A 13,466-nucleotide genomic window follows, 5' to 3' on the forward strand; every position below is an offset into this window, starting at 1 on the left:
TGCATGGAGGGGATTGTAACCATGGCAATGAAACGATATACGATAGAATGAATGTAAAACTAACGTTCTCCCATGTAAACTATCACATAATTCACAATAAAACATTTATTTTGAAAAAATCTTTGTTAAAATACAATATTGTCAGTGATAGGATAATATCCATATACCTACAAGGAAGACCAGTTGATACCACTGTTCACTGGAAGCAAAGAGAACGTGAAATACTTACTGGTGAAGATCACCGGTATGGATTGCACCTCAATGTAAAGAAAGAAAAAGTCCTCACAACTGGACCAATAAATATCATGATAAATAGAGAAAAGATTGAAGTTGTCAAATAATTCATTTTACTTAGATCCACAATCAATACTCATGGAAGTAGCTGTCAGGAAATCAAGCAACATATTGCATTAGCCCAAATTTGCTGCACAAGACCTCTTTAAAGTGTTCAAGAGCAAAGGTATCAGTTTGAGGACTAAGGTGCACCAGATCCAAGCCATGATATTTTCAATAGCTTCAAATGCGTGTGAAAGTTGGTTTCCAAAGTGAATTAGGAAGACTGTAGAAGAACTGATGAGTTTGAATTAAGCTATTGTTGAAGAATTTTAAAAGTACCATGGACCTCCAAAAGAACAAATAAATCTGGGTTGGAAGAAGTACAGAGTACTCCTTGTTAAGTGTCATCGAGTTGGTTCTGACTCAAAAAACCTATATAGGGTTTTCAAGGAGTGGCGGGTGAGTTTGAACTGCCAACCTTGTGTTTCAGACTAACCTTGTGGTACAGTGCTTTATCCCACAATGCTACAGCAGGACTCCTTAGAAGCCAGAATGGCAAGACTTCATCTCTCACACTTTGGACTTGTTATCAGAAAGGACAAATCCCTGAGAAGGGCATCATGTTTAGAAAAGCGGAGGGTCAGTGAAAGAGGAAGACCCTCCATGAGATGGATTGGCACAGTGGCAGCAGCAATGGGCTCAAGCAGAACAACAATTGTAAGGATGGTGTTGGTTTGGGCAGTGTTTCATTCTGTTGTGCAGAGGGTCTCTATGAGTCAAATCCAACTCAACAACACCTAACAACAACAACAGTGCTCTTTAAAAATCAGTACGTCCTTTCTGTTCTCCCCACCCCCTATTCTCTTGCTTTCTGAATGACACATCTCTTTCCTTACCCTCCAGCAGAACCTTTTTAAAACAGAAAATTTACAGTACATTGAAGACATTGTATGCACTGAAGATGGCAGTGCTGTTCAAATGATAGAACCTGAGCTCTCTGAGGGTGGGGCCCCTGTGTTTCACACAGCACCCAGAACAATACCTAGAACATTAAATCAGACATACTTGTTGAGCACTTTTTTTTTAATGTTTTATTGTGAATTATGTGATAGTTTACATGGGAAAACATTAGTTTTACATTCATTGTATCATATATCGTTTCATTGCCATGGTTACAATCCCCTCCATGCATCATCAACCAACCAAAGGGTATACCCTACAAGCCTGCCCCCTGGCCATCAGCACACAGCCCCTCTCCCTCTCTGGATCTAAAGTCCCCAGCTGCTCCATCTCTCCACGTCATCATTTCTGCCTCCATCTCAGGCATCACTGCTTCTCTGGGTAGGGTCCTGCTCTCCGCTCTTCTCCCTTCATGGTCCCAGGGTGTTGAACAGTTTTTGCTGCTGCACATGTAAAGCAAATATTCATCCCAGATATCTAATGGACTTGGCCACTGAACTTAAACAAGTAAACTATTTTTGTTTCTTGTTATCCACGCCGCCTATGTTCACACCCTATTGTCCAACACAACTGCCAGCCATGTTGTTTATGCTCAATCAATACATGTTTACTGTTGTTAGTTGCCATTGAATTGGCTACAATGCATAGAGGCCCCACATACAACAGACTAAAATGTTGCCTGCAACAGCTTCACATTCATTGCATTTTTGAGGCCATTGTTGTGGTTATTGTATAATGCCTCCCAAACTAGGGTACTCACCTCTTAGCACTATGTCAGACAATCCGTAGGGTTTCATTGGCTCATGTTTGGAAGTAGAACATGAGGCCTTTCTTCCTGAAACCTGCCTATGCTGGGTGATCCTGCTGATACTTGAAATACTGGTGACATACCTTTTAGCATCACAGCAACATGCAAGTACCACAGTACAACAAACTAACAAAATTTTTATTGAACTGGTGAAGTTTGACTGTTTGCGGAGATGATGTGAAATACTCTGTGTTTGCACAATGAGTTGTACTGTGTATGGAGTAGAATGGATGAACTGAGCTGGGTTAGTATCCTGGACGATTGTTGTTGATAAGTGCTATCAAGTCGGTTCTGACGCATAACGGCCCGTATCAGGTTTCTGAGGAGTTACTGGTGGGTTTGAACCACCAACCTTGTAGGTAGCAGTCCTGTGCTTACCCTACAGCACCATACCAAGACTCCACCCCAAACAGGTTGTTGTTGCTGTTAGTGCCATCAAGTCAATTCCGATTCATAGTGACCCTGTTAGGGTTTCCAAGAAGCAGCTGGTGGTTTGAACCACTAATCTTGTGGCTAACAGACCAGTGCTTATCCCATAGCACCATACAGGTTACGGAGTTAAAGTCAGTGGAGTCATTAGGAAGTGATGAGCTTCCAATGGACTGAGCTGGACCCTTAGCTCTGGCGAAGCAAAAGGTGTCTTTTCCTGCTGTTTTCTCTAGCTTCCCTCACAAATCGTGAATGAATGAACTAATGAATAAACAAACATCAACCCACTGCTGTCTAGTTGATTCCAGCTCATAGCAACCCAATAGGACAGAGTAGAACTTCTTCACAGATTCTAAGACTATAAATCTTTACAGAAGCGGACTACCTCATTTTTCTTCTATGGGAGCAGCTGATGGGTTCAAATCACTGACCTTTTGGTTAGCAACCCCATGCTTAACCCACTGAACTACCAGGGTTCCTTTAAACAAACATAGGGTTATTTTAAAGATGAAGTAAGTTCATATTTTTCAAGTACCGAGAATAGTGCCTAAATTCAAACCAAACCCCTTGCCATTAACTCCATTCTGACTCCTGGTAATCCCATGTGTTACAAAGTAGAACTGTTCCATCGGATTTTCTTGGCTTCATGGAACCAGGTAATTAGGTCTTTCTTCTGAAGCCCTACTACGTGGGTTCAAACCACCAACCTTTAGTACATGAGCATAGACCAGTGCAACCCAGGAACCATAGAAGAGTGCCTGGTCTGTCGAAAATGTGATTGAAGTGTTGGCAGGAAGTTAGAACAGCTTTTTCTATACCAGGCAATGTCTGCCAGCAGCCACTTTCATGGAGCCTGAGGAACAAAGGGACTTGAGGGAGCAGACATACCCTAGAGGAAGCCCCCAAAGTCCTCAGCACTCATATGCCATGCCTAGAGCTTTGATGTGTATGTTTTCCTTCTTTTCCATAGGATCATGGGAGACCACCTTGAAGTTTTCTTAGGAGTGGTACTTATGGCCAGTACTGTGTTTGGGATTTCTTCTTGCTCCTTTGATCGTGGGATAGCGTTGTATCGTTTCTGCAACCTCACCCAAGTTCCCCAGGTTCCCCAAACCACTAAGAACCTCCTGCTGAGCTTCAACTTTATCAGTAATGTTACTTCGATGTCATTCCCCTTCTTGGAGCAGCTGCAGCTGTTAGAACTTGGGACTCAGTTTACATCCTTGACTATCGACAAAGAGGCCTTCAGAAACTTGCCCAATCTTCGCATCTTAGATCTGGGCAAAAGTGAGATCAATTTCTTGCATCCAAATGCTTTTCAGGGACTGCCCCATCTTTTTGAACTTAGGTTGTTTGGCTGTGGTCTCTCAGAAGTTATCTTAAGAGATGGTTATTTCAGAAATCTGGAATCCTTAATGCACCTGGACCTATCCAAAAATCAGATTCATACTCTTCACCTTCATCCTTCATTCCAGGAGTTGAATTCCTTGAAGTCCATAGACCTTTCCTTCAACCAGGTAACCACTGTATGTGAGAGTGAGCTCAAGCCCCTCCAAGGTAAGACACTCTCCTTCTTTAGCCTTGCAACTAATAGCCTGTACATCCCCGTCTCAGTGGACTGGAGCAAGTGTGGGAACCCATTCAAAAACATGTCTGTGGAAACCCTAGATGTTTCTGACAATGGCTGGTCAGTGGACAGGATAAGAAACTTTAGCAATGCTATCAGTGGAAGTGAGACTTTCTCTTTGGTTCTTGCCCATCACGTTATGGGGTCTGGATTTGGCTTCCATAATATCAAAGACCCTGACCAGAACACATTTGCTGGCCTGGCCAGGAGCTCAGTGATAAAGTTGGACCTTTCACATGGGTATATTTTCTCCTTGAACGTCCGGCTCTTTGAGACCCTCAAGGAGTTGAAACTTCTGACCCTTGCCCACAACAAGATTAACACGATTGTAGAAGGAGCCTTTTATGGACTTGACAGACTCCAAGTTCTCAATTTGTCTTATAACCTACTGGGGGAACTTTATAATTTCAATTTCAATGGACTACCCCAAGTAGCTTATGTTGATCTGCAAAAGAACCACATTGGCATAATTCAGGGCCAAACATTCAGATTCCTGAAAAATTTAAAGACCTTGGATCTCCGTGATAATGCTCTTACGACAATTAATTTTATTCCAAGCATACCTACTATCTTCTTGGGTGGCAATAAACTAGTCACTTTGCCAAACATCAACCTCGTGACCAACTTCATCCAGTTATCAGAGAACAGACTGGAAAACATGGCTAATCTCTACTTCCTTCTCCAAGTGCCTCATCTTCAGATTCTCATTTTAAACCAAAATCGTTTTGCTTCTTGTACCCAAAGTTTTGTCCCTACAGAAAACCTCAGCTTAGAACAACTTTTCCTTGGAGAAAACATGTTACAACTTGCCTGGGAAAACGAGGTCTGTTGGAATGTTTTTAAGAGGTTATCTTACCTCCGAGTACTGTATCTGGATAGTAACTACCTAAATTTCCTCCCACCAGGAGTATTCAGTGATCTGACTGCACTAAGGGAACTCTACCTCGGCTCCAACAGGCTGAAGGTTCTTTCTCCAGGTGATTTACCTGCTAATTTAGAGATCCTGGATGTATCCCGGAATCAGCTCCTGTCTCCTGATCCCAATTTATTTGCATCACTAAGTGTTGTGGACCTAAGGCATAACCAGTTCATATGTATGTGTGAACTTAACATTTTTATTAATTGGCTCAATCAAACGAATGTTACTGTGTTTGGGTCTCCTGCAGACATATACTGTGTGTTCCCTGAGCCTCTCTCCGGGATCCCCATATCCACCATTTCCATGGAGGGCTGCGATGAAGATGAAGCCTTACAGCCCCTAAAGTTTTCCCTCTTCCTCGTTTTCACTGTGTTGTTGATTCTCTTCCTCGTGACTGTCATCATTGTCACTAAGTTCCGGGGGTTTTGTTTCTTCTGTTATAAGAGAATCCAGAGACTGGTGTTCAAGGACCACCCCCAGAGCATGGACCCTGATACATACACATATGATGCCTATTTGTGCTTCAGTAGCAAAGACTTTGAATGGGTGCAGAACGCTTTTCTCAAGTGTCTGGACACTCAGTACAGTGACCAGAACAGATTCAGGCTATGCTTTGAAGAAAGAGACTTTGTCCCAGGGAATAACCACATCGTCAACATCCAGGACGCCATCTGGAGCAGCCGAAAGATTGTTTGCCTTGTGAGCAGACACTTCCTCCGAGATGGCTGGTGCCTTGAAGCCTTCAGTTACGCCCAAAGTCGGTGTATATCTGACCTCAACAGTGGCCTCATCATGGTGGTGGTTGGCTCCCTGTCCCAGTACCAGCTGATGAAGCACCAGTCTATCAGAGGGTTTGTACAGAAGCAGCAGTACTTGCGGTGGCCTGAGGATGTTCAGGATGTTGAGTGGTTTCTCCATAAACTCTCTCAACAAATACTCCAGAAACAAAAGGAAGAGAGGAGAAACAGTAGCATTCCGTTGCAAATGGTAGCAACCATCTCCTAGTCTAAGGGACAGTTTTCAACTTATTTCAAGCCACAAATCATTCATTTTGCATTTGCACTCTGTTGCTATTTTGATAACTTCATATGGTTTCCCAGAATAACAACATAAATCTCTTGATTTTCGTATCAATACAATGTTTTGTCTTACTCCCAAATGGAAAATAATCATGTAGAAAATACAATTGCCCTAAGGAAGACTGCTAAGGATTCAGACAATGGTTCCTACTCTCTGTTGATTTTCTTTCAGACCCAATGATACTGTCCTCTCCTGGTGCATCAGCTCTGGGATGTCTCCTCATTATGGGAAAGGCGCCTTGGGAGCAGTTACAAATGAATGGCATCTTTCTCCAGCATTCAGATTAAGGGTGGCTAGCCAATGAGTATAAGTTCTCTGCAGAACAGCACTAAATAGAGAGCAGACAGAAATAGAGACAGGTTTCCTCCTCTGGCCTTACAATCCTCTGTGTACAAGAAATGCCATCACTGGGTGCAGGACCAAGCTCAGCCTTAGGGATGAGAGGTAATCCCAGAGAACCTGGAATGAGAATGTTGCTGTTCAGCATCATAACAGCACACAAGTATCCACTGACAAAGAGGTGGTAACAGCGCATGAGGTACAATGGCCAGGAACTGGACTTGTGCTTCCCACATGGAAGGTAAGAATTCTACCACCGGTGTCTCCCACAAGATGAGAATAGCTAGCTCTGTTGTAGTTATACTGTACTCCCTGTTCCTACTGGTAGCTCCTAACGCCAGAGCTTGCTTTCCACATACCACACGTGATTTATCAGCCTCTCAGGCTTTTAGGAAAAGAGCATGGACTTTGGACACAGATTCTAGTTTGAGTTCTGATGCTGCTGCTTATTAGCTGGGTGGTGTCAGTCAAGTTATATGTCCTGGCTGTACTCCAGCTTTTCCTCTGGAGGAATAATGATGTCTACCTCAGAGAGTTGCTGTGAAAATTAAATTGGCCAATGATGTCAGAGCTTGTCAAATCTTTCCCTGAAAGTTCCCATAAAAGCCATGAAGGTACACACATATTTAGGGGCCTTTTGGAAGCATTTGCAATTTTTTTTTTTTTTAACTTTGTTGGCACTGTAGGATAAGCACTGGACTGCTAGCCACAAGGTCAGGGGTTCGAGCCCACCAGAGACAGATGAAGCTTTCTGCTCCTGCAAAGATTTATAGCCTCAGAAACCCTATAGAAGGTCACTATGGATTGAAACTGACTTGACGGCACTTAACAACATGATAGTGCTGTTGTTAAATGCTGTTGAGTCGGTTGCAACGCATACTGATTCTGTATAGTGTTTCTGAGCAGCCGCTGGTGGATTTGAACTGCCAACCTTGTGATTCGAAGTCCAGTGCTGATCCTACACCAGGACTCCAACAGAATAATCTTGGCACAGCATTCTTGGTTTAATTTTCTTAATGCTTTTATGGAAAAATACTTATATTTTTTAAAAAATGGAATATTATAATATAACTGGACCTACTGGGTCAGTTAAATTCAAGGAATTGTTTAAAATGGCATTTATAGTATATTCCATTTTTTTATATTTAAAAGAAATATTGACGTGTTTTTCCATAAAAGCATTAAGAAAATTTAAACCAAGAATGCTGTGCCAAAATCATCCTGTAACTCCACACCCTTTTCTCCAGTTTCCTTCATGTTCAACTCATGGCAACCCCAGTGTATCAGAGCAGATTTGTGTTCTACAGAGTTTTCAGTGGCTGATATTTTCAAAAGTAGATCTCCAGATCTTTCTTTCAAAATGCTTCTGAGTGGACTAGAACCTCCAGACTCTTGGTTACCATCTAAGACTTAACCGTTTGCACCACACAGGGATACCTGGCTACATATACAGCCGCCTCCCAATTCAACATGCCCCCAGGTAAACTCCTACCATTTGAGAAAGACACTTAGGCCTGGATTAAGTGCTCCAAATTATCAATCCCTTCTCTTCTAACTGCCTCCCAATCTTCTCACCTCCCCTGTGTGCACATATACCCTGCTGCGCCCCTTCCATCTGGAATGTTCTCCCATCTCTGCGTCATTCATTTTACATATTCTTCAAAATACAGCCCAAGAAGCCTCCTGGGATCCCTTCAATCCAAAATCCCCTCTCCCCTGTGTGAAAACTCATAACACTTTATCAGCTCCTTTTAAAACTAGCATTTACTATTCCCTGCCTTCCTGGAGAGTTCTGAAGACCATCTGGGCACCACCCGCCCTTTGGACTGACTCTAAGCTCTGTACCAATAGACCCTGCCTTCAGTTGTGTCTCCCACTTCCTGAATTGAACTTCTCTTGGTCTATTTCTACAGTGATTTGAGTGGACTATGCTTGTAAAATCCTCAAACATTTCTACCTAGGGCAGGAAGTCAGCAAAATTGAAGCTTTGTACATCATGCTGCTGCTGCATGCCATTGAGTCAGTTCTGACCTATAGCAACCCTGTAAGAAGGATTCCAAAGCTCTATATCTTTATGAAAGCAGAAAGTTTCATCTGTCTCCCATGGAATAACTAGTGGATTCAAACTGCTGACATTATCATTAGCAGCCCATCATGTAACCTACTATGCTACTAGGGCGCCTTTTGCATATTGTTGCTGTTGTTGTTAAGTGCCTTCCAATTGGTTCTGACTCATAGCAACCCTGTATAGTGTTTCCAAGGAGTGGCTGGTAAGTTTGAACCACCTACCTTGTGGTTCAAACTGACCTTGTGGTTCAGTGCTTTATCCCACAAAGACACACCAGGACTCCATGTTTTTGTTTGTACATCATGTTGTTAAATGCCTTCAAGCCAGTTCTTATCCATAGCGACTCTGTATAGGGTTTCCTGGGAGAGACTAGAGAGCTTGAACCACTGAACTTGTGGTTCAAACTGACCTTGAAGTCCAGCGTATTAACCCACAGTACCACACCAGGACTACATTTGAGGTAGTACCAACTCATAGCGACCCCTATGTACAACAGAACGAAATACTGCCCAGTCCTGGGCCAACCTCACAATTGTTGCCATGCTTGAGCCCAATGATGCTGCCACTTGGCCAATCCATCTCACTGGGGGTCTTCCTCTTTTTCTCTGACCCTCCACCGTACCAAACATGATATCCTTCTCCAGTGACTGGTCCTTCGTGACAATATGTCTGAAGTATGAGAGACAAAGTTTGGCCATCCTGGCCTCCAAGGAGCACTCTGGCTGCACTTCTTCTAAAACAGGTCTATTGATTCTTTTGGTAGTCCCATGGCAGTTTCAATAGTCTCTTCCAACACCATAACTCAAAAGCATCAATTCTTCTACGGTCTTTCTTATTCACTGTCCAGCTTTCGCATGCATAAGAGATTATTGAAAATACCATGGCTTGGGTCAGGCACACCTTAGTCCTCAAGCTGACATCTTTGCTCTTCAACACTTTAAAAAGGTCTTGTGCAGCAGACCTTGGTACATCATAAGACCCCAATAAATATGTGTTGACTGATGTTGTGCATGTACAGTTTTTATTTTAAACTGACTATCGTTAATCATCCTGTAAATAATTCACCATAATAGAAACTTTCTGCATATCTAAATTTCCATTACAGATATATAAACTTGTGGTTAGGACACAAGGGAGCTTAAAAAAGTTTATGGGGGAAAAGCCACTATCTTAATTGCATTTTTCCACAAACCTTTTGAAACTCCTTCCTGGCAATAGCGGAATCCTAGCTGCCTGCTATGGGGTCTCCCAGCCTGATGGGGCAGCAATATAGCATCCAGGAAAGTTCCGGCTCTGAAATAAGAGCCATTCTCAGTTCTCGTGCAGAGAAAGTCCAGTCTGGGAATCATGGAGCCAGACATGACTGGTTCTGCTGTGAAAACAGTAGGAAGATCACTTCACCTTGCAGAATCTTGAGTCTTTCACCCATAAAATTGGTGTGTGTACATGTGAAATTAGAATGAGAAAACAAATGAAAAAGTACTTTGAGAAATCAAAAGTTTTATGCTCCCATAGAGATTTACAGCCTCAGAAACCCTATACAAGGTTACTATGAGTCAGAACTGACTTGTTGGCAGTGGGTTTTTTTTGGAGTTACAAATGCAAAGGGGAATGGTCCAGTGAGAGACTTCTCACCTTTTCTACTTTACACCCACAATGCACCTTATATGCAGCCACCAACTGTCTGTCATCGGAACCTTGTGTGTTGCTGAGGTTTCAACAGAGCTTCCAGACTAACACAAATTAGGATGAAAGCCTGGTGACCTACTTCTGAAAACCAGCCAATGAAAAATGTGTGGATCACAATGGTCCCATCCCATGTAGCATGAGGTTGCCGTAAGTTAGGGTGGCTCGAGTGCAGCTAATAACATAAGAAAAAGCTGTCTTTCCCCGAGGTGATTGTGAGCAGCCAGTCTCAGCTCGACTGTAAGCTCTGTGAAGGTAAGTGCCAAGTTGCACATACTGTGAGCCTCGCGGCCTGAGGGCTCTTCAGAAATGTTTGCTGAATGAATGAATAAGCAAGTGAATGACATTAGTAGTGCTAACAGAACATACAGACATCTTGGTTTCTGGCTTGTTGAGAACTTCCCCTCCAACTGCAGTTAAATTTAAGGGTTTGTCAGGATCACTAAGAACCTCCCCTCTAGCTCCATGGTCTGTCCACACCCCAGCCTCACCCGTACCCTTGTTCCAACTTATCAGATGTTGCGGTTCAAACTGACCTCGCAGTCCAGCACATTAACCCTCAGCGCCACACCAGTAGGTGCTTAATAAATGCCTGGTGGATGAATGAAGTACACTACGAAAGCCAGCTTCCCTAACATCTATGCCAGTTACTCTTCTAGGCAGGGAAGGGAGGCAGGAGAGCAAAGAGAGTGGGATATCCACACCAGTGCTGAAAGGTGGGTTAATTAGGGTAGAAGAGAGGCCATAGGCTCCACAAAACCCACTGGATTTCATTTCCAACAATAGGCCTGGCATAGAGGTCCTGGGTAGTGGGATAGTTGCAGCCTAGATTCTAAAACAATTGCCATAAAGTCAATTCCAACTCATAGCAACCCTGTAGAACAGCATAGAATCATAGGGTTTCCAAGGCTGTAATCTTTACACAAGCAGACTGTTTGGTGGATTTGAACTGCCAGTCTTTCAGTTAGCAGCTGAGCGCTTAACCACAGGAACTGGACTGGAAAGAAAAGATGGGGAGGAAATAAAGTGGTTTCCCTTGACTCTTACAGCTAGAAATACAGTAAAAGGAGCCATCTTGGCAATGCAAGTCTCAGTGTGCTCTTATGCTTGGCAAATCAAATAAAGTGGCTTCTTTTACTAAAAAAGAAGACAAAAATAAAGAGGTTTTTGTACTTGGGTATTTTACATTTGCTGAAAACATACCTATAAATGTGGGGGAACTTAGGCAAAATGCTGAAAGTTTCTTAGACATTATCAAACATCTTAAGACAATGATTTGCTGGGCCTGGGGACTCCTGACCATAGACTCAGGAGACACCATGGTCAATTGGCATTACATAGTCCACAAAGACAATGTTCTACATCCTACTTTGGTGAGTAGTGTCTGGGACCTTAAAAGCTCATGAGCGACCATCTAAGGTACAACTATTAATATTTCCATGAAAAGAGGAAAGAAGAGTGAGGAAAACTTGAAGATGCTTAGGATCAACTAGTCCAATCAACCAATGAAACGTGACTAAAAGTCACCAGGACTCTGAGACCAGAAGAACTAGATGGTGCCCAACTACCACTACCAACTGCTCTGAAGGGGATCACATTAGAAGGTCCTGAATAGAGTGTGAGACGTGGAACAAAACTCAAAATTATAAGAAAATACCAGGGTTACTGGTCTGAAAGAGACTGGAAGAACCTGAAACCTCGACCACCCTTCAGGTCTGGATGGGAGCTCACCCTTGGGGACCAATTTTCAGCCAAGCAGCAGATAGTATATAGGGATGATAACAACACTAGTCAGGTATGCTTACCATGAAATGGTCAATCATTCAAGATCAAAAGGGTAACATATATCTAAGGACAAAGTTGAGAAGGGTTGGAAAGGAAGAGGGAAGGGAAATAAGAACCACGGGAAAGAAGTGAGATTACTTATTACATGGAGGGGATTGTAATCATTGAGATGCAACAAAATGTGGGGTCTGTTGAATGTAAAACTAATGATCTTCTCTGTCAACCTTCACTCAATTCACAATAAAAAGCCCCCTGTCCTCCTCTCAAAAAAAAGTAGTAATGTTCCTAAAGATAAGGAAAGATTCAAAAACCACCTTTTGATGTTTTTATGGTCTTTGGAGGAGCTGGTACATATCATGTGTGCCATCCCCTGCTGAATTCAGCAGGTCATTCTAGTGTTTTCCAGAACTTTAATTATAAAGAACCCAACGATTCTCAAATTCTGGATATTTATCTTCTGTTCCATTACCAGATCCAACAGTTGGCATTCTTTGAGGCCATTTTCTAAAATCTTTAGCACAGCTGAGCTAAGCTGGGAGTCTAGGTGCTCAGCTGAGATTCCCCGCTTGCTAACCAACTTGCACCTGTGTCCCACCTCACAACAACTTCAAGTCAGCCCTCAGAAAATGCATAAAATCCACAATGATCCTGCCAGGTCACTCAAAGGCAATAGGAAACACTCCTGTTAAATCTAAGAATGACTATATCTTGCTGTATTTGAAACAGAAACTTCTGGAAAGTTTAGAATGTTGATTGGGGCTTCTGGAAACTTCAAAGAGAATTTCACTCATTTCCCCAAATACAACTGACTTTGTCAACCACACGAACCTGCAGTAAGTAACATTGTATGTCATCTTGATATAATGTAAGGTATAAATGTTTAATTCTGAAATGAGTGCACTGGAGGAAAGGAGAATGAAAGGTATAAGTGAAAGATCTTTAAATGTTCTATTCATATAAAAATCAATAGAAACTGTCTAAAATGTTAAATAAAAAGAAATCGTATTCTGAGTATATATTTTTAAATATGGAAATTGCCGAAGAAAGAACAAAACAAATGTGATTGCCTGAGGGCGTTCTTCCCAATTTTCTCACTGGCAACATCTCAAAAACTAAACAGACTTTTTTTTTCATCCATTTAAAGACACTAGAGAATTACAAGGCAGTAAATAGTTTTGGAGCCAAGTTGTTAAAGTGCGTGAAGTTGGTTCCGAATCATTGCAACCATGTTTAGGGTTTTTGAGGAGGGGCTAATGGGTTTGAACCATAACCTTGTGGTTCAAACTGACCTTCCAGTCAAGTGTTGTATCCTACAGTGCCACGTGATCCAAGAGAAGATAGAAATCGAGATGGATGACTATGTTTACATTAAGAACTTCTATTTGGTAAAGTGGTGGTGGTAGTGGTTGTGTGCCATGGAGTGGGCTCCTACTCAAAGCAACCCTGTGTAGGGTTTCCAAAGCTGTAAATCTTGACATGAGCAGAAAAC

General features: G+C 42.4%; 1 protein-coding gene across 1 annotated transcript; it reads left to right on the top strand.

Annotated features, from left to right (window-relative positions):
* Positions 1 to 3,435: 3,435 nt before the first annotated feature.
* TLR5 (toll-like receptor 5) lies at positions 3,436 to 6,024 on the top strand. The gene has a single exon (XM_006871148.1). It carries the CDS (start codon positions 3,448 to 3,450, stop codon positions 6,022 to 6,024), a length of 2,577 nt encoding a protein of 858 aa, XP_006871210.1. The 5' UTR covers positions 3,436 to 3,447.
* The last annotated feature ends 7,442 nt before the right edge of the window (positions 6,025 to 13,466 follow it).

The sequence above is a fragment of the Chrysochloris asiatica genome, unplaced genomic scaffold (genome assembly GCF_000296735.1).
Source record: "Chrysochloris asiatica unplaced genomic scaffold, ChrAsi1.0 scaffold00161, whole genome shotgun sequence".
Taxonomy (NCBI): Eukaryota; Metazoa; Chordata; class Mammalia; order Afrosoricida; family Chrysochloridae; genus Chrysochloris; species Chrysochloris asiatica.

Bases quoted from the DNA above. Each gene is read 5' to 3' on its own strand.
- TLR5 (XM_006871148.1), top strand. From the start codon at position 3,448: ATGGGAGACCACCTTGAAGTTTTCTTAGGAGTGGTACTTATGGCCAGT.